The 20484-nt window shown below is 47.8% G+C and overlaps 1 protein-coding gene across 7 annotated transcripts in view; it reads right to left on the reverse strand.

Moving 5' to 3' along the window:
* Positions 1 to 20484, reverse strand: part of MYO16 (myosin XVI) — a 697134-nt gene that overhangs the window by 344766 nt on the left and 331884 nt on the right. For all 7 annotated transcript variants that reach the window (XM_070048580.1, XM_051849982.2, XM_051849978.2 and 4 more), the window contains 2 exons: positions 13961 to 14036; positions 10610 to 10760 (listed from right to left, as the gene is read on the reverse strand). In XM_070048580.1, the coding sequence (XP_069904681.1) occupies positions 10610 to 10760; positions 13961 to 14036 (227 nt within the window). The remainder of the gene's footprint in view (positions 1 to 10609; positions 10761 to 13960; positions 14037 to 20484) is intronic.

The raw sequence follows: 20484 nt of genomic DNA on the forward strand, positions 1-20484 counted from the left end.
TGTTACTCATTGGTTCAGGGGAGTCTCTGAAAACAATTCACAACTATTTTGTCAGTGTATTAACCCAAGAAAGAAGCAGCCAGGCAAACCAGCAACAAAGACATTGAGCACCCCAAGACCAATAGTGACGCGTTCAGCTCATCATAGAAGTCCGGGGTAAACAAAACTGCTTCTTAAATGGGGTTGCACAATGGGATTCCAGTCCAAATCCCATCCCTGCTCAAGGGGGCAATACCTCTTAGTAAGACACCACTTCCTTTTTAATGGCAAGCACCAGGATTTTGAACTGGGCTCACCTATCACCACTTTCCCACGTGAGCAAGCATGGGTTCCCTGGGAATTCATTTACTAAAGGGCGGCAATAAAATCCAACACTGAAACACAAGGGCTGAGACGAGCGTGCTTCAGATGTGTGTGTCCCTCTGGAAGACATGCTAACAAGACGCCCATGCCCACCTGGCACCAGCAGCTCCGGGGCTCTGGGCGGCACTGCAGACTCTGGGGCTGTGCGTCCCCTTGAACCCTGCCCCGGGTACTGCAAATGGTGAATGAAACTACACTGGCTGTGAAACCTCCAGGTCACTCAGAATCACCAGTGAGAGAGCAACTGCCTCACCAGGGTTACAGGAGACGCTGGGGTTTAGTCAGCCGAAGCACGAATGTTAGCGGCTGCAGCGCGACCGTGCCTACGGGTCACAGAGGAAAGAGGAGCATTCTGGGAGCTCTTCCAACATCCCCTCTCAATTACAAGGTGACATTTCCATAGGGAATGTGCGCACCTGTGCCTTTAGGTAAGGGTCAAAGGTTCCCTCCCTCATATGTGAATTTTTCTTATATCTGCATCGCCAAATTGCAGGTACCATGACACCAGAGCAATGTCCGTTGCCTGAGCCAGTCCAGTGGGCACTGAGTCCAAAGGTTTGGGTGCTAACTACAGCCGTCCCCTCCCGTCAGTGCCCTCAGGGCTGCCACGTGTCAGGGTCTCCGTGTCTGCATAAATGAACTGTGGATAAGTGTGTCTGCCCACCCTCGGTAGAGGAGCTTGGAGGAAGACTGACGGGATGAAAGTTAATGCTGCTTTGGTCATGCCAATCATATTAGTTCTCACATGAGTGACAGAGGTTTGGGGAGGAAGCCCTGAACAGCGCCAGGCCAGCTGTCCGCTGGGTGAACACAGGTGAACCTGTTCCACAACACGCCACGCCTTGCCCACCTTCCGCAAAAGCTTTTCCAAGCCTGTTGGGCATTTTCTGCTCTCACCAAGGTCATGAAGGGCAATGTGGGACTCATTTTGTTGCTCTCAAGGTCCTCATGGGGTATTTCTCCTCACTACTGGCCACTTGGTTGAAGCCACCCCGGGTACATTCTAACCAGCCCCTACTGCCTCCCCTACACGGTGGACTGGGGTCTCCTCTCCACCCCTCACCCTTGTGACTCAGAAGCCCTGAAGTCCCAGCTCCCGCAACCTCATCAGAGCAACAGCCCATGCAAATCTAGAATTTCCTAACGTTGGGTTTTCTTCCAGCTTCCTAGAAAGGGAGATACGCTCTGTGTGGTTATGACCAGCTCGAAAGCACCACGTGGAAGGCCTAACTCTCTCTGCATCTCAGCTTCCTGCTGCAAGGCTGTTCTCTTTCGATGACTTTGCTGCTTCTTCCCAGATGAATGAGGTTCGTTCCTTCTGGAACCTTCTCAAGCACTTTATATAATACTTACAATGAGGCAGATGCCATTCCATGGACGTGATAAATATCGACTCACCACTCATCACAAACAACCTGTAAGTTAGCGCAGTATCATCATCATCGTCATCGTCATTGTCATCATATCCTTCATTACCATCAATATCCTGTGATGTCCTACACTCTAGTTTTGATGCTAACCACCCACGGATAGCCCAGACTCCATACAAGGGCATGGTCTCCAACAGACTGTGCCCTCGTCAGATGTCAGGACAATTTTGGGGGCCCCCAGGGGATCCACATTACTCTTGGAATTCCCACCACATACCCTAGATGTGATAATTCCCTAGATGATTCTCAAAACTCAGGGAAGTACCACACTCACTATTGCAGCTTTGTCACAGAGCACACAAATCAGGACCCATCAAGCAAACAGACACAGAGGGTGAGGTCAGGGAGGATCCTAAATGCAGGGCTTCTGGGGCCGCCCCAGGGGAGCAAGGCACATCGCCCTCTCAGCTACATGGCCAGCTTCAAAAATCGGGAATCTCTGGTGAGCTTGACGCAGCGTTTTTACTGGGATTTCACTGCATAAATATAACAGATTCCACCATTGGTCGTGTGTTTAGCTCAATCTGTACCTCCCCTCCCTGCTTGGAGATCACGCTGGCTCCAACTCCAAACCTTCCATTGCATGGTAAACATTTCTGGTGTGCCCAGCCACCAGTCTGAGTCCTCTGAAATCAGGAGTGATCCAAGGTACTCGTGAGTAACAATAACCTATCCTTGGGACATTTCAAGGATACAGAATTCCCCCTCCCAGGAACCAGGGACAAAGGCCAGCCTAATTTTTCATACTTCAATACCCACATTTTGAACTTGAATTTAAAAAAGAAATCACAGAGAGATTGACCATCTTGCTTAAGGTCACAGAGCCAGACCTGATTCAAGTTACTGTGACCGTCCACAATCCCAATAGCATGCGGCTCCCCAGCGGCACTCAACTCAGAGAACTCCGGCAAAGGGCTCAGTGCCCAACCTGGCAGACAGAAAACAGTGCCCCTCTGGTTCCACTTTGACTTGAATCTCTAGCTGAAAAGCAGTTTAGCAGCAAATTATTTTGAAAAATTACGTTAATGCTTACTATTTTTGTAAAAGAGAAATTTCTTCCTGATTTCTTCTCTACTTAGAACGCTGCAGTTTTTTTTAAAAAAGATTTACTTTTTTTATTTGAAAGTCAGAGTTATATAGAGAGGGAGATCTTCCACCTGCTGGTTCACGCCCTAGATGGCTGCAATGGCCAGGGCCGGGCCAGGCCAAAGCCAGGAGGCAGGAGCCTCCTCGAGGTCTCCCACTTAGGTATCAGGGGCCCAAGAACCTGGGCCATCTTCTGCTTGCTGCTTTTCCCAGATGCATTCGCAGGGAGCTGGGGCCATGAACCAGTGTCCACACGGGGTGTAAGCATTGCAGGCAGCAGCTTTTACCTGCTACACCACAATGACAACCCCAGAATGCTGCATATTTATCCAAAGCTGGCTGGAGGGAACAAAATCCCTCAGCTGACAACGTACTGCATCAGAAGCCGACTGGCCAGTGAAGCTCATATCATCAATTTCCTCTTTGAAGACGATGAGAACTTTTAGGATCATCAATAAAACCGAGCTTCTGGGAGCAGGTAGCTGGCCTAGAAGTTAAGATACCCACATCTCACATCAGAGGACCTGATGTGAACCAGCCCCCAACTGGAGCTTCCTCCAGGTGCAGAACTTGGGGTGCAGTGGTCAGAGCTCTAAGTAATTGGGTTCCTGCTGCCCACCTGAGGACATGGAGTGAGCTTCTGCCACCCAGGGGGGGACCTGGACTGAGTGCCGGGCTCTGGCTTCAGTCTGGTCCCATCCCAGCCATTGCAGGTATTTGGGGAGTAAATCAGCGATGAGAGCTCTCTCTCTCTCTCTCTCTCTCGCTCTCACTCTCGCTCTGTGTGTGTATTTCTTTGTTGTCTCTTTCTCTCACATAAATAAAAGCAAACATGAAAACCTGAACTCACCACTGAAACAGCACAGGGCTGGGCACTAGCTGTGACATGAGGTAAGTCACTGAAGCTTTGAGCCTCAGGCAAATGTGCATAAAATGGGCATCGGCAACAAAGTCCTCTCCTGTGTCGTCTTGAGTATTAAGTGGAATTACTGGAGAGAACCAGAATCCTGTTGACTACAAACCCGACACCAGCTCCTAACATTACTGTTGTTATTATTATTTAAGTGAAACTCCCCTGGTGTTTGAGCAGTCCGCTCTACTTAGAAAATCTGCAATATTTATGGATTCTCTCTCCAGGTTCCCATGGAACAGAGCGCTGGGGACACAAGTTGGCCAACACATAACCCCTGTGTAGCATTTCCATGTCCAAACACCAAGAGATTCCCAAGGGCAGCTGCTCCATCAGCAACAACGGCAGTCAGCGAAGCTCTTGGCCCATCCAAGAAGGGGAAGACAACACCGAGAGGAGGCTCCCAGTGGGCAGGAACAGCGGGGACAGCAGTCAAGTACGGAAATGGCTGTGCGATTTTTTTTTTTTAAGATCTATTTTTTGAGTTAGAGAGAGAGAGAGAGAGAGAAAGAGAGAGAGAGAGAGAGAGAGAGAAAGAGAGAGAGAGAGAGAGAGCGATCTTGCATCTGCTGGTTCCCTCCCCAAATGGCTGCAATGGCTAAGGCTGGGCCAGGCCAAAGCCAGGATCTAGGAGCTTTATCAGGGTCTCCCACGTGGGTGCAGGGGCTCAAGCACTTTGGCCATCATCCACTGCTTTCCCAGGTGCATTAGCAAGGAGCCGGATGGGAGGTGGAGCAGCCAAGGCTAAATCAGCACCCGTAGGGTTGCCAGCATAGCAGGCAGCGATGTGACTGTGCCATTTTAAAGAAAAGACTGCCTAAAAGGGTTTGGCTTTACAGATACAGAATAGCACAGCTGCAAAGATCCTTGGGGTTTAATCTGCCCTGCACATGTTTAGACATGAACGTGAGGTAGACAACACACACAGAGCCTAACAGTGTCAACCAGACAGAAGACATCCTCAAAAACAAGGGACATGGGATAAAGCAGCAACACTGGGATTTCCTAGGCACTGGATGGTTAAAGACAGGGATTCGCTGCTGAGGGCAGAGCACATGGAAGTGACTTTCCTATCTCACTAAATCATGTTTACTGCACAAAAGGTTCACAGAACAACAAATAAGAGTCACACATGTTCCTTGTGTGCTGAGATAAGAGAATGAGCAAATCACTCATTTCTTCCTTCCAGTTTTAGAAAAATGCAAAGCATTTTCAAAAATGTGTATTAGGGAACAGCAGCATGGATTTCAAAATCTTTTTGTGCCAAAATAAACTTATTCTTTTAATCCTGGTTTTCTCGCAGACTTTCTGCAACTCATCTCGTAAGTCAAAAGCTCCCGCACCCAGGAGAGGGTGCTTTGCCATGGCTGTTGAGATTCTAGGGTGCGCTGCTCCTAACAGTGCACATGCTTTTTGGGTCTTGGTGGGGAAGCAATATAATGAAATTACAGGAGCAATGTAGCACCCGCCAGGTTTTCTGTGTCTACATGCTTTACCCACTGTTCTTGGTTTCCGACCATGGCCCTGCATTTTTCCTAAAGCCGGGGGACTGTCACAGTAGCTGCAAGGCCAGCCTGGGTATTGACAATTCAGATCAGCACGTCTCCCAAGCATGCAACTGGTTTCAGTGAGTGAAACGTGGGTCTTCATGGAGCAATGCCACTCGTTCTCCTTCACAAGGGCAACTGACTGAACGGAAGAGTTTGCAGAAAACCTCAGCAGGGCTGAGACAGGAGAAAGGCAGAAGACCCAGACACGGCCCGTCACAGGCCGTCAAACCACGGGTGTCTGAAGAAACTGCATTTTCCATGATGTGGAAGGGGTTTTGAAAGAAACACAATTGTATCTGCTGTGTCTACATCAAGTCTCTGATTTATTTCATTTAGAAAACGTCCCACAGTGTTTTGAAATTTGCCGCAATCACCACTGCAACATGAAATGCACTTAATAACCCAGCTCTGATTCTGAGCAGCGAGGCGCATTCGCCAAGGTCAGAGAAAACCCGGGCCTCGCGGGGCTCATCTTGCACACGGAGGGACCCTCAGGTGTTCGTGTTTTTCCTTCTGCAGAAGCAACGCCCGAGAGAGCAGACTACAGAAATCAAACTTCCACTTTATGCAGCGGAGTTCCACCTCAGGCTCCTTTGTACCCAGGAGGCAGAAGACGACTGGCTCAAGTCCTTGGGTTCCTGCCACAGTGTGGGAGACCTGGACGCAGCTCCTGGCTCCTGGCTTTGGCCTGGCCCAGTCCTGGCTGCTGCAGATACCTGGGAAGTGAACCATGGATGGAAGATCTCAGTCTGTCTCTCTCTCTCTCTCTCTCTCTCTCTCTCTTCCTCTCCTCTCCTCTCCTCTCTCCTTTCCCCTCCCCTCCCCTCTCCTTTTCTCTCTCCTCACCTCTTCTCTCTCCTCTCCTCTCCTCTCCTCTCCTCTCCTCTCCTCTCCTCTCCTCTCCTCTCCTCTCCTCTCCTCTCCTCTCTCCTCTCTCCTCTCCTCTTCTCTCTCCTCACCTCTTCTCTCTCCTCTCCTTTCCTCTCCTCTCCTCTCCTCTCTCCTCTCTCCTCTCCTCTTCTCCCTCCTCTCCTCTCCTCTCTTTCTTCCTTTCAAATAAACACATACACCTTTAAAATTTTTTTTGACACGCAACCTGCCATTCTTAGAATATAACATTTATTGCTTAGATGGTTTGATACAAAGCAGCATCCTTCTCACCTTCTCATTCCGAATCTGGAAGTTCTGTAAGCACACGATTTCTAATTGCTTTTCTCGTGTATATGTTCTCCAGCTTCATGTTCACTCATAGTATGCATGTGGCTATGGAAATAGCCAGATAAACCTATCACAATCCTGGAAAGAAAATTTTCAAACCTGCTTGTGAATAATACTTAAATTGGCCAAATTCTTTTCTTTCTTTCATTTTTTGACAGGCAGAGTGGACAGTGAGAGAGAGAGACAGAGAGAAAGGTCTTCCTTTGCCGTTGGTTCACCCACCAATGGCTGCCGCGGCCAGCGCGCTGTGGCCGGTGCATCGTGCTGATCCAATGGCAGGAGCCAGGTGCTTCTCCTGGTCTCCCATGGGGTGCAGGGCCCAAGCACTTGGGCCATCCTCCACTGCACTCCCGGGCCACAGCAGAGAGCTGGCCTGGAAGAGGGGCAACTGGGATAGAATCTGGTGCCCTGACTGGGGCTAGAACCTGGTGTGCCGGCACCGCAAGGCGTAGGATTAGCCTGTTGAGCCATGGCGCCGGCCACCAAATTCTTTTCACCATTTTTCATAATAAAACCTTAAACTATCTTTGAGTTTTTGTTTATTTAATTTTTATTTATTTATTCTTTTTTTATTTTTTATTTTGACAGGCAGAGTTAAACAGTGAGAGAGAGAGAGAGAGAGAGAGAGAGGTCTTCCTTCCATTGGTTCACCCCCCCAAATGGCCACTATAGCCGGCGCACTGTGCTGATCCGAAGCCAGGAGCCAGGTGCTTCCTCCAGGTCTCCCTTACGGGTGCAGGGCCCAAGCACTTGGGCCATCCTCCACTGCACTCCTGGGCCACAGCAGAGAGCTGGCCTGGAAGAGGAGCAACCGGGACAGAATCCGGCGCCCCAACTGGGACTAGAACCTGGGGTGCTGGCGCCGCAGGTGGAGGATTAGCCTAGTGAGCCACGGCGCTGGCCTGTTTATTTAATTTTAATCCTACCTGTAAAGAAAGGTAGAAATCTAAAGTAAAACAGTCAACATTTCTCTATAACTTATTTCAAAGTTTCACAGCATTGCTCAGAGAGGCAAAAGAACAAAAACATAATCAAATCATGTACTGAACTGTTGAGAACAAGTAGCTGATTAATCTGTTTATAATCAGTTGCTCAGTCAACATCATAAAAAGGTAGGAATACTAGACAGATTATTTTATTTTTTAAAAATGAAGTAGCAATCAAAAATAAAACTCCAGACACTTAGGAGTTTATGGACAAATAGAATTAAAAGTATGTTAATTTTGATGCAAACAGTTTTAAAATCTGTACATAGTTTCTTTGTAATACACATCTTTTTTTTTTTTTTTTAAACAGGCAGAGTGGACAGTGAGAGAGAGAGACAGAGAGAAAGGTCTTCCTTTACTTTTGGGTCACCCCCCAAGTGGCCACTATGGCCAGCGTGTTACAGCTGGCACGTTGCGGCTGGCGCGTTGCAGCCAGCGCGATGCGCTGATCCGAAGCCAGGAGCCAGGTACTTATCTTGGTCTCCCATGGGGTGCAGGGCCCAAGCACCTGGGCCATCCTCCACTGCACTCCCGGGCCACAGCAGAGAGCTGGCCTGGAAGAGGGGCAACCGGGACAGAATCCAGTGCCCCGACCGAGACTAGAACCTGGGGTGCCAGCCCCACAGGCAGAGGATTAGCCTAGTGAGCCACTGCGCCGGCTTTACTACACATCTTTTACAATTTATTTTATTTTTATTTGTTTATTTTATTTCATTCGTAAGGAGGAGAGACAAAGGGAGAGAGGGAGAGAAGGGGAGGAAGAGGAGGGGAGGGAGGGAGGGAGGGAGGGAAGGAGGAAACAGATCTTTCACTTGCTGGCTTACTCCCCTAACACCTGTGAGAACCGCAGCTGGGCCAGCTGAGGCCAGGACAGCAGATCTCAGGCCAGGTCTGCCCCAGGCAGCAGGGACCCGGGCACTTGAGCCCACCCTGCTCCTCCCAGGACGCACACGGGCAGGAAGCTGGTCTGAGGAGCAGAGGCAAGACTCAAACTGGGCGGATCATTACAGCGTGTGGGTGTCCCACGCAGCTGCCAACCACTCTGCACGGGCCCGTCCCCACAGAACACGCTGTCCGTGAACTTTTGGAGACCCCTGTACATAACTTAATATTTATCCAAAATAACTGACTTGGTTTAAGTCAGACTTTAATTTTGCTTAGATTTTCATCTCTTTATTTGAGAGAGAGAGATAACATTATATCAAAAGGAGGGTAGAGCATACTGGAGACTGGTTTAATATCTACACTTGAAAAATGAATTTTTCCCATAGCAAATATTTGAATTACTCCCTTCTCCTTGTGATAGTAATAGAATAATGTAAGTAGCGAGACCAACTACTGGAAAAAATTAATCTCAGTCACTTGGAATGCATCTTATCAATCAGCCACCTCTGGACTTGACACTGACTCATTCTGTGCCTGTTTTTTACATAAACATGGCACTGTTATATCCCACCTGTCACCAGGACAGGGTAAGGGAGTATATGTCAGGGATCTGGGGTCTGATGGCTGGGATACAAATCCTGATCTGTCAATTCTTCCTATAGTACCATAAAAACAGAGCTCCTTCCACACCCAGGGGACAGATGCAGAACAACAGGGAGTGTATATGTTGGTAATAAAGCAGTGGGCAATGCGCTACACCCTGTGGTAACCTCTGAGATACCTGGACAGCTGGAGTTACACAGCCCTACGAGTGCCCGTGGTGGGACGGGCTCTGAGCCACCAGCTTCCCACAGAGGTCCCTCACTCAAGGCAACGGTGTGTGGCTCCTTCGTCAAATGCACCTCTTCTACTACGTGAGTGGGGAAGCTGAGTCACACTAACCCCATCTCCCTCCAGCCCTGGGTCCCCGCCGTGTGTCTGGAGGGGCCCTACTCTCAGACAGCACAGGTGTCCTGCAGCCTCCCCGGTGGGAGCCTTTGGGGGAGACCCTCTGATCAGAGGCCTAACGTGGTTGGTGGGGACCTTGCGGTAGGCAAAGTCTACCAAGTAAGCGGCACAGACTCCTTAGAGACCACGTCTGGGCTGCCGCACCCTGCGCCAGCCTCCACTACATCCTCCCTCAGCAATCAGGTGGGTTTGGCCTCCAGCTTGATTATTTCTCAGACGGTTCAAACCCTCACCGTGCTATTTATCCATCACTCCCAAATATCTCGGTACCAGGAGTACCAGGTGTGACCTTCGTTTTAACAGGTGCAGAGAAATGAAGTGACTTCCCAAGACCCCACTGTGGGAACACAGCAGAGTTCATCTGCAACACGAAATACTGTTTCCTTGATGTATCTACTTGCTCACTTAGCATAAACCCCCACTTCCGGAGCGCACAGCTGTGCGTGTTGTTAGCACACTCCCAAGTCTGTGCAGCTACCGCAACTACTCTGCTCCTACAGGTCTGTCTGTTCCGGAGGTTTCCTGTGTGTGCCTAAAGTCACGTGTGTCACAGACATCCACAGCCAACCATGCTGTGTGCACAAATATTATGTGGGCAAAGACAGACTCCAGAAGCATGCTCATCATCTGACGGGTTGAATGAACACTTCTTCTCCCAGAAACTGAACACGAATTAGACTGGGAGTTATCCTTAATCATCCCTGTCCATCACACATTATATTGCTTTTTTCAGACCTCGAAAACAACAGCAGTGTTCTAGCGCCAGCTTGAAGATTATTCCGAAGCAAGAAGGTTACTGTTTTATGACAATAAGAAATCAGTAGTTTTGTACTTGAGAGAGACATAGGTGCAAACTTGCATTTCCTACTGGAGGAAGTTTAGCAACTGCAACGTTTACTGCAAACTCACAATCAGTCTAACCATGCGCTAGCAGTTTTCAGTTCCCTGCCTTCAGTTCACGGCACCTGAAATTCAAGGAATAATTCAAGTGGTAATATTTTTTAAAAATCATGGGTTTTCATAAAATGATGCTAAAATCATCAATACGTTTGGTCAATACGTTGAGAAGCAGTTTCGATTTCTCTGACTCTCTTAGTTGAGAGAGAACCTTACTATCAGCTATGAAGCGAACGGCAGCTGATGGCGACTGCAGTGACAGAAGAAGGCACTTACAGCTTGCTGGGAAGTGCCGGGCGCTCGTGAATGATCTCGTAGGGCTCCTCCTGGGCCGAGGAAGGGACGGGTGCAGGGTCCCTCGATTTTTCTTCCCAGGCCACTTCCGCCCTCAGCAGCATCTCCTCGATAAACTCAGACGCTGCGACATCTACAAGCAGCAGGAAAACCAGAGAAAGTGAGCAGTGAGAACACGGAATCACGACCTCCCAATGACCCTGAGGTGCGCAAAATGCTGAGATCCATGAATCCACGGAGCAAAGCACCGAGACGGTAAGTTGCGGTAGGTATGAACTGCAGCGGCGCTTTGAAAGGACTGTATTTTTATATCAGAGGCATATTTAACTACAAATGAAGCACTACACGACAACAGTCACTGGGTGGTGAGGTGTGAATCCAGAAGCTGGGCTTGAAGAAGGTCACCTCATTCTTGCTGCAACTTGGAGAATATGAGTCAAAATGATCAAAATAGTTGGCCGGCGCTGCGGCTCACTAGGCTAATCCTCCGTCTTGCGGCGCCGGCACACTGGGTTCTAGTCCTGGTCGGGGCGCCAGATTCTGTCCTGTTTGTCCCTCTTCCAGGTCAGCTCTCTGCTGTGGCCAGGGAGTGCAGTGGAGGATGGCCCAGGTGCTTGGGCCCTGCACCCCATGGGAGACCAGGAGAAGCACCTGGCTCCTGCCATCGGATCAATGTGGTGCGCCGGCCACAGTGCGCTGGCCACGGCGGCCATTGGAGGGTGAATCAACGGCAAAAAAGGAAGACCTTTCTCTCTGTCTCTCTCTCACTGTCCACTCTGCCTGTCAAAAAAAAAAAAAAAATCAAAATAGTTGCCTCTTCTCAGAGACTGGATCATGAAAAAACACGTGGTGGGCAACCTGCCAATATCCTACTACGTGGGTAGATGTACGAATAAATACTTCACTGTCTTATCACAAACGTGGTCCTGGCCTCCTTCTATAATCTTCCTGTGTTCCATTGAAAAGACAAAGAAGCCTATTTCCTTACAAATTAAGCATAATTACAAATATGAGCAGCTGTACAGAGATGGACCAACCAAATTTCCACTTATCAACAACTGAACCTGCAGTTTGATAGATTCTGGAGAAAAATCCACATTAGCATCAAATTAAAGAACCTACTGGGAGCAGGCGCCCTTTTTCTTTTCTTTTCTTTTTTTTTTTTTTGACAGGCAGAGTGGACAGTGAGAGAGAAGGAGACAGAGAGAAAGGTCTTCCTTTACCGTTGGTTCACCCTCCAATGGCCACTGCAGCCGACGCACCACGCTGATCCGAAGCCAGGAGCCAGGTACTTCTCCTGGTCTCCCATGGGGTGCAGGACCCAAGAACCTGGGCCATCTCCACTGCACTCCCGGGCCACAGCAGAGAGCTGCCTGGAAGAGGGGCAACCGGGACAGAATCCGGCGCCCCGACCGGGACTAGAACCCTGGGTGCCTGCGCCGCAGGCGGAGGATTAGCCTAGTGAGCCGCGGTGCCAGCTGCAGGTGCTCTTTTTCAATCATCATACAGTGATGTGACTTATGGGCTGATCCAGGTCATTCGGGTGCCACAAGAAGATGCTGATGCCAAGACTGTGCCATTATTTGCTCATCCTAAGGAATCCGCATGAATGGTAGCAGAGTTCAGCTTCTTCACTTTGAGAGGTTAAGTTTCTGTCCCACCCAACGCTATTCCCAAAACTGGGTTTCCTCCCCAGATTGGTTTAAACGCGTCCATTCCAGATTCGAGGAACAGTGAGGCTGTAACACACAGCCAGCAGTTTCCACTGGCCCCGTCACCAGACGGCTCTCTCGCTTCCTGCTCTCTGCGCCCATCCCTCTTTCTGGTTGATAAGGAGGTGGTACCACCTAAGTTTCTTTGCAGTCTCTCTGCATCATAGTTCTTTGCCCCTTGGGTCCGAGACACGCATTTTTACTCAGTTAACTAATATCTACTGAGGGTCCAGTACTGCACTGCTTCCTGCCAGTACTCCAGAAAGCAGAGGCTCTGCGCATGGTAGATGGAACCTGGCCAGCAGGGGAAGAGGAAGCCTCCTCATGCACTGTACTGAGGACCAGAACTCATCCAGACCAGAAGTTTATTCATTTACGGGGTCCCAAGACAACCAATGTTCACTGCTCTGGGTATGTTTTGGAACACGTGATGTGAGACTTAAAAGGTGAGAGTGTGAGAGACGGGAACCCAGGTGGTCCCAGTCAACCACCTCCTTCCTCCCTGCCGTGGGAGAGACCAGGGTCTGGAAAAGGTGCTGTCCTGTCAGCACTGGAGGATGCAATGCCTTCACTATGAACCATCACTTACAAGGAGAGGAAAGACGCTACAAATTTACCTTCTCTGACAGTAAAATTTCTGTTTGTTCTTTTAATATTTACCATTTGTCATATTTTATAGTGAATGTTGAGACTGGTAGACTGTCACTAATATTAGCCTGAGTTCCTAAGTTTGAGACCAGTAAGCTATTTATACTTCTGTTGACCTTCATTTTAGCAGACACAATGAACAAATATACATTAACAATGATATTAATTCCAACAAAATATAAACCTAACCATACTCCTAAAAGTACAGCAAATAAGAAATCTAAGAAATGTCAGTGCAAAATGTTTTTATGTTAGAAGTACAGCAACAAGAAAAATAAACATCAGCTACTGAGAACAGTTCCCTTTAAAAATCGTATTTTACTGTGTTACTTATGCTAGATTTTCCCCTTCAATGTTTATAATTCTTATTTTTAATTTTGCACAAATAGTTGAGTACTAACTTTGCTGGTGAAAGATACAATTTTTGTGCCAACCATTTATTAAATAAGTATATAAACAAATAAAAGAATTTTCCTCACACAATTTGTTGAACTCTTGACTTACTATAGGGTTAATCTTATGAGTAGAAAGTAAACTGAAAATATATCTTTGTAAAGATTAAGAGTGGAAATAGGAGGGAGGGAGGAGGAAGAAGAGTGGGAGTGTGGGCGGGAGGGAGAGTGGGGTGGTAAGAATCACTATGTTCCTAAATCCATACATATGAAATGCATGAAATTTGTACATCTTAAATAAAATTTTAAAAAGAATAGTGATTAAAGGGATTAGAGAAATCTTAAAAGGTTTACTAAAAATAAGCAACATCCAGTGAAGATTATCAATTTTTTTGAATTAGTGTGCAAGAGTTCATCTCTTTATTTCTTACAGTCCACATAGAAAACAGTGTGTTATTTAAAAGTACCCTAATGAGTGAGCTTGTATCCATTATAATGAAAAACAGTCACATAACAACACCCTTAGATGTGAAAGGAGGAGACTGTGACTGCCTGGGGGTCCCAGGAAGCCCACCACCTACCTGAGGGCTTCTCTTCATTGCAGTTCACCAGGTTTGGGTTTGCCTGATGCATCAGAAGAAGTTTCACCAGGCTGGTCTGAAACATGGAAGAGAACTGGGTGAGAAAGCACACCGCATACTGAGGATTCACCAGCAAGCACACGGGAGCGGCCTTCCAGGGCCCTTCTCCGTCGGGTGGAACAAGGAAGTACCGCCTTCTCCCAGGGAACTGCTGACAGTCTCCACTCTCATCTTCTCTTCTGGAAATGCCCCATGTTCAAACCATTGCAGCATTTTATGAATTCAGAACAAAATCACTCAACCAATGAGTGCTCTACTGCTGAGGAGTTGAAAGGATTATTTATACCTCACAAGTTTATCTAGGGAACTTTATATAAGGAATTATTTAGCATAGTGGGTGGTGTTGTGTCTTAATCTGACAATCCATCAAAGTCTTACTTGTTGGAACTGTCCCTCCATGGTTGTATCATGGACACTGAGAACCTGCAGTCACATACTGCATACTCAACTTCTAAGAAAGAGGCATCTTGATCAGTGATCAATAGATTTAAAAAATACTCCATCATACACACAAAGGATATAGAATGGAGTCACATGCATCGCCTTAAAACAGCAGTCATAAATTTCAGTACAACCAGCTTCTAAAAATACATCATTTATGGTATCTTTGTGTGTTTCCTCTCAACACTCTCGCTGTCTCCACTTCTGGAGTTGACCATTGTCGTGAGTTCAAGTTTGATCATCAGTGTCTTTTTATGTTTGGCAAACACACACAAAGGTACTGCTAAACGAGGTACTGCTTAGTCTAACTGTGACGTTGAAGAAAACGAGGTTCTGCAGCACGTGTGCCTTGGCGCATTGCTAATGTGGCTGACCCACGCGTGTCGAAGTCACCAGGCTGAAGCGGACCCATTCACTGGCTGCGCAAAATCACACTGTGCACACACATCACAATTTATCCACCACCCTCTCAGGGACGCATTCAAATCATCTGCAGTTACACAATTGTTTTTTTTTTTTTTTTTTTTTTTTTTTTTTTTTTTGACAGGCAGAGTGGACAGTGAGAGACAGAGACAGAGAGAAAGGTCTTCCTTTGCCGTTGGTTCACCCTCCAATGGCCGCCGTGGCTGGCGCGCTGCGGCCGGCGCACCGCGCTGATCCAAAGCCAGGAACCAGGTGCTTCCTCCTGGTCTCCCATGGGGTGCAGGGCCCAAGCACTTGGGCCATCCTCCACTGCACTCCCTGGCCACAGCAGAGAGCTGGCCTGGAAGAGGGGCAACCAGGACAGAATCCGGCGCCCCGACCGGGACTAGAACCCGGTGTGCCAGTGCCACAGGCGGAGGATTAGCCTCTTGAGCCGCAGCGCCGGCCGTATGCACTTATTCTTACAAATAATGTTCCTCTAAATATCCCTGTTCACACCTCACAGTGCAAGCATTTCTTCAGGAGTGTGCACTTAGCCCTGAAAACGCTGGACGGTGATTAAGGCATCAAAGTGAAAAGATGGCTCCAAATTTTCTTTTTTTTTTTCATACTGGTTGATCACAAGTACATTCCCACTTTTCCCAAGTGTTCTGTTGCTCCACATTCTAGACAATGGTTTTGGGATCAGACCAAAACCTGGGCACAGAACAGGACACTGTGGTTTAAAGATACATTGTTGGGGCCGGTGCCATGGCTCACTTGGTTAATCCTCCGCCTGCAGTGCCGGCATCCCATATGGGAGCCAGGTTCGAGGCCCCATGGCTCTTCTTCCAGTCCAGCTCTCTGCTGTGGCCCAGGAGGGCAGTGGAGGATGGCCCAAGAGCTTGGGCCCTGCACCCGCATGGGAGACCAGGAGGAGGCACCTGGCTCCTGGCTTCAGATGGCGCAGTGCGCCGGCCGTGGTGGCCATTTTGGGGGTGAACCAACGGAAGGAAGACCTTTCTCTCTGTCTCTCTCTCTCACTGTCCACTCTGCCTGTCAAAAAATAAATAAATAAATAAAATAAATAAAGACCTAATGGAGAGGTACAAATAGAATGACATTATATAATCATGGATAATAAAAGTCAGTAAGGCTAACTTGCCATTTCTCTCCCCCAAAAAAGAAAAAAAAATGAAAAAAAATCAAAATAAAGATACATTGTTTTGAAGACAGAGCTTTCTAGCAACTATTGGAGTCTTCTCATTTCCTTTCTTTGCTTTGTGTTCTTCGGTTACTTTTCTACCCTGTGATTTTCTAGGAATTTGCCATTTTTATTAAAGTCTTCAAGTTTATTGGCATCACATTGCTGATGCCTGCCACGGTTTGAATGCAATGACTTGTGAACTGGACTGGGGTCTTCAAGATGGGGATGGGGGCTATCCAGGCCTTTTTATCCCTGTTGACCTTGTATCCTCCCCACCATGTGGGGTCATGTGCTCAGCCCCTCTGCAGGAATGAGCCCAGTAAAGCACCATCTTGGAAGCAGAGGCCAGGCACTCACCCAAGCCAAACCTGTGGGCACCTGGATCTGGGCTTCCTAGGCATTAAAAGTAAGAGAAATAAATATCTGCTCTCCAGAAAGACTCAGTCTTGGGTATCTTGTTATAGCAGCACAAACTGACGGTTCTTTCCCCCATACTGATTCTCTTTCCTTATATTCTTAATAGCTATGCCATTTGTATAGTTGTGATTTATTTTGCACATGCAATAAAGGCCGTTGTTTTCTCTGTCTCTCTGCAAATACTTCCAGAACTTGATTCATCTCATTAACACTTCCAAGAAGCAATTTTTGGAAACTGTGGATCCTTTCTGTTGCATCTCTTCCCTACAGTTGGAATTTTGCTCTGGGGGGCATGGTATTGCAGCACAGAGGGGTAAGTCACTGCTTGCAATGCCCACTTCCCATATCTGAGGGATGATTCAAGTTCTGGCTGCTCCACTTCCAATCCAGCTCCCTGCTTAGGTACCTGGGAAAGCAGCAGATGATGGCCAAACTGCTTGGGCTCCTGCACCCACATGGGAGACCCAGATGGCATTCCAGGCTCCTGGCTTTGACCTTGACTAGCCCCGGTAATTGTAGACATTTGGGGATTGAATCAGTGAAAGGAAGAGATCCCTCTCCCTCCCCCTCTCCCTCTCCCCCTCCCTCTCCCTCTCCCCCTCCCTCTCCCTCTCTCATCTCCCCCTCCCTCTCCCCTCCCCCTCCCCCTCTCTTTCTCATCTCCCCCTCCCCCTCTTTCTCTCTCATCTCCCCCTCCCCCTCCCCCTCTTTCTCTCTCATCTCCCCCTCCCTCTCCCTCTCCCTCTCCCTCTCTCATCTCCCCACTCAATCACTCTTTCAAATCAATGAATAAATCTTCACTTTTTTCTTTTTGCTCTTGCAGGTGGATCCAAGACGGTGGCTGAGAAAGGGGCCCCAGCAGCTCTTCCCTGCAGAGACAGCAGCGGGAACAGCTGCACAGACACCACGTCACCTTCACAAGAGTTCTGGTGTCCGATGAACGACCATGGTGCCTCATTTTGTTATAAGACAAGTTGCACGGCTGAAAGCCAGAAGGAAGCAGTTGCCTGCATCACCTCTGCCCCAGCTGCAAAGAGTGCGTTGTGGAAAGACGCCTCCAACCAGGGGAAATGACAGCAGACTAAATCCCAGTGCAAAAAAAAAAAAAAAAATCAGCCTGAGTCTCCAGCCTTGCTCCCAGACCCTTAGCTGTGGAGTAAATATTCCATACAGTACTGGAGGTCCTAGCTAGAGCAATTAGGCAAGAGAAAGAAGTAAGACATCCAAATTGGAAAGGAGAAAGTAAAATTGTGATTGCTTGCTGACGGCATCATCTTCATAGAAAACCCAAAGGCTCCAACAAAAATCTATTAGAACTCATTAAAAACTTCAGTAAAGTTATAGGACAGAAATCCAATGTGCAAAACTCAGCAGCATTGTTAAAGACCAAAAGCGAATCATCTGAAAAAGAAATCAAGAAAGCAACCCCATTTCTAATAGCTACAAAAAATATCTGGAATAAATTTTACTGAAAACATAAAAGATTTCTACAATGACAACTATAAATCTTCAATGAAAGAAACTGACAAGGAAACGAAATGAAAGACTGCCCCATGTTCATGGATTGGAAGAATTAATATTTTTAAAATGGAAATACTACCCAAAGTTATTCGCAAATTTATTGCAAATCCTAGCAAAATCCCAATGACTATTTTAACAGAATTAGAAAAAGCACTACTAAAATTTGCATGGAACTACAAAAGATTCCAAATACCCAAAGTGTAAACTTCAGCCTGGATTCCAGTACAGGTGTCAGGGGCACAGGCACTTGGGCCATGATCTGCTGCCTTCCCAAGTTCATTAGCAGGGAGCTGGATCAGAAACAGAGCAATGGGGACTTGAACCAGCACTTCAACACGGGATGCTGGTATCACAGGCTTGCGGCTTAACCAGCGGTGCCACAATGCTGGCTCCCTGTAGATTAAGACTTAAACACCATTTACTTCGTATCTCATACAGAGAAACACAGTGTGCTGTTTCCATCATGCATCTGTTCTACTTATTTTTAGACTATGATTTCCTTTATGATTTCTAGAAACAGTAGGTTTTAAAGTAATGTGTTCCTATAATAAAAAGTAGGCAAAGGGAAAATAAGTTTATTTTTATTAAACAATTACTAAAACAAGGAAAAATAAATTATTCAAGTGTAGAGCAGACTCCCCGGATATTCAGATAGGCAGGAGATAGTCTACCGTTGTGGTGCAGCAGGTTAAGCCACTGCTTGCCATGTCAGCATCCCATTTCAGTGTCTATTTGAGTCCCAGCTGATGCGTTTCTGATCCGGGCTTCTGCCTGGATGGCAACGGAAGATGGTCCTTGTACCTGGGCCCCCGCCTCCCACATGGGAGACTCAAATGGATTCCTGGCTCCTGACTTCAGCCTGGCCTAGGTCCCGCTGTTGTGGCCATTTGGACAGTGAACCAGTGGATGGAAGATCACTTTCTCTCCCCCGTCTCTGTTGCTCTGCCTTTCAAATAAATAAGACTGAAAAAAAAGCTCAAGAAAGGGTTTTATTTTTTTTTTTACTAAAGATCTGAGAGATAAATTTGTAAGCTATAGGACTGAAAGGAAGGAAGAAGGACTGGAGAAAAACAAAAAGAGTGAGAGTGAGGTGGGGATAAGGGAGTGGGGAAAGAAATGCAAGGGGAAAAAAGAAGCCACGAATCAGGCAAGACCGCTTTTACTTTTCACACACTTGCAAGAACAGCAGTAAACCTAGAGGTTTTGCAGCTCTGTGAAAATGTCAGCGCGACAGGGATTAATCATGCTAGCATTTTAAAATTCAATTAGCTCTTCACACAACTCCAAAGGAAAAACTCTCCATCAACCACCTCCGCACATCTTCAACTGTCACGCAGAATGCATGCCAGTAATAAAAGCAGAGTGCTTCCTACATGAGAACCTTTAGCAAAGAAGTGATTCTGTTTTATGTCAGGGCCATCAACAAACGTTTATGTGTGGAACAAGGGAGCCTCTCCCACGGGGGAGGGGGATTCCTTTCTCTGCATGAAGTCGGTGTTTCCCAGGGGCTTCCACTTAGAAGTCAGTGAGGCACATCACAGAGCTGCGGCGAGCAACCAGGCGCTAATTCCAGTTATTGCACTCTGCAACCTCTGTTTCAACCTCACAGAAGAGCTTTAGGTAAGTCACTTCCGATGTGAACAGGTCAAAGGTGTAGGTCAACAACAACTCAAATGCACTATTGAAAGAACTGTATAGGCTGGCACCGCGGCTCACTAGGCTAATCCTCCGCCTTGCGGTGCCGGCACGCCGGGTTCTAGTCCCAGTCGGGGCACCGGATTCTGTCCTGGTAGCCCCTCTTCCAGGCCAGCTCACTGCTGTGGCCAGGGAGTGCAGTGGAGGATGGTCCAAGTGCTTGGGCCCTGCACCCACATGGGAGACCAGGAGAAGCACCTGGCTCCTGGCTTCGGATCATCGCGGTGTGCCGGCCGCAGCGCACTGGCTGTGGCGGCCATTGGAGGGTGAACCAACGGCAAAAAGGAAGACCTTTCTCTCTGTCTCTCTCTCTCACTGTCCACTCTGCCTGTCAAAAAAATAAATAAATAAAAAAAATTAAAAAAAGAACTGTACAATCAGAAAGCTATCAGGCCTAGAAGACTGATGTGTCTCTGCCTGTACACATGTCTATTGGGGGAAACACAAAACACAAAGTAGTAATGGAGAACGCATTTAAGGGGCCAGTGTTGTGGCACAGCAGGTAAGGCTGCTGTCTGTGACACTGGCCTCCCATATGGGCACTGGTTCGTGTCCTGGCTGCTCCACTTCTCATCCAATTCCCTGCTAACAGCCTGGGAAAAACAGTAGAGGATGGTCCAGGTGCTTGGGCCCCTGCCGCCTGCGCGGGAGACCCGGATGAAGCTCCTGACCTGGATTCAGCCCTGCCCAGTCCTGGCAGTCCCGCGGCCAGCTGTGGAGTGAATGAGCACATGGAAGCTCTCTCTCTCTGCCTCTTTCCCTCCCTCTCTCTCTTTCTAAT

This window comes from Oryctolagus cuniculus, chromosome 9 (genome assembly GCF_964237555.1).
Source record: "Oryctolagus cuniculus chromosome 9, mOryCun1.1, whole genome shotgun sequence".
Taxonomy (NCBI): Eukaryota; Metazoa; Chordata; class Mammalia; order Lagomorpha; family Leporidae; genus Oryctolagus; species Oryctolagus cuniculus.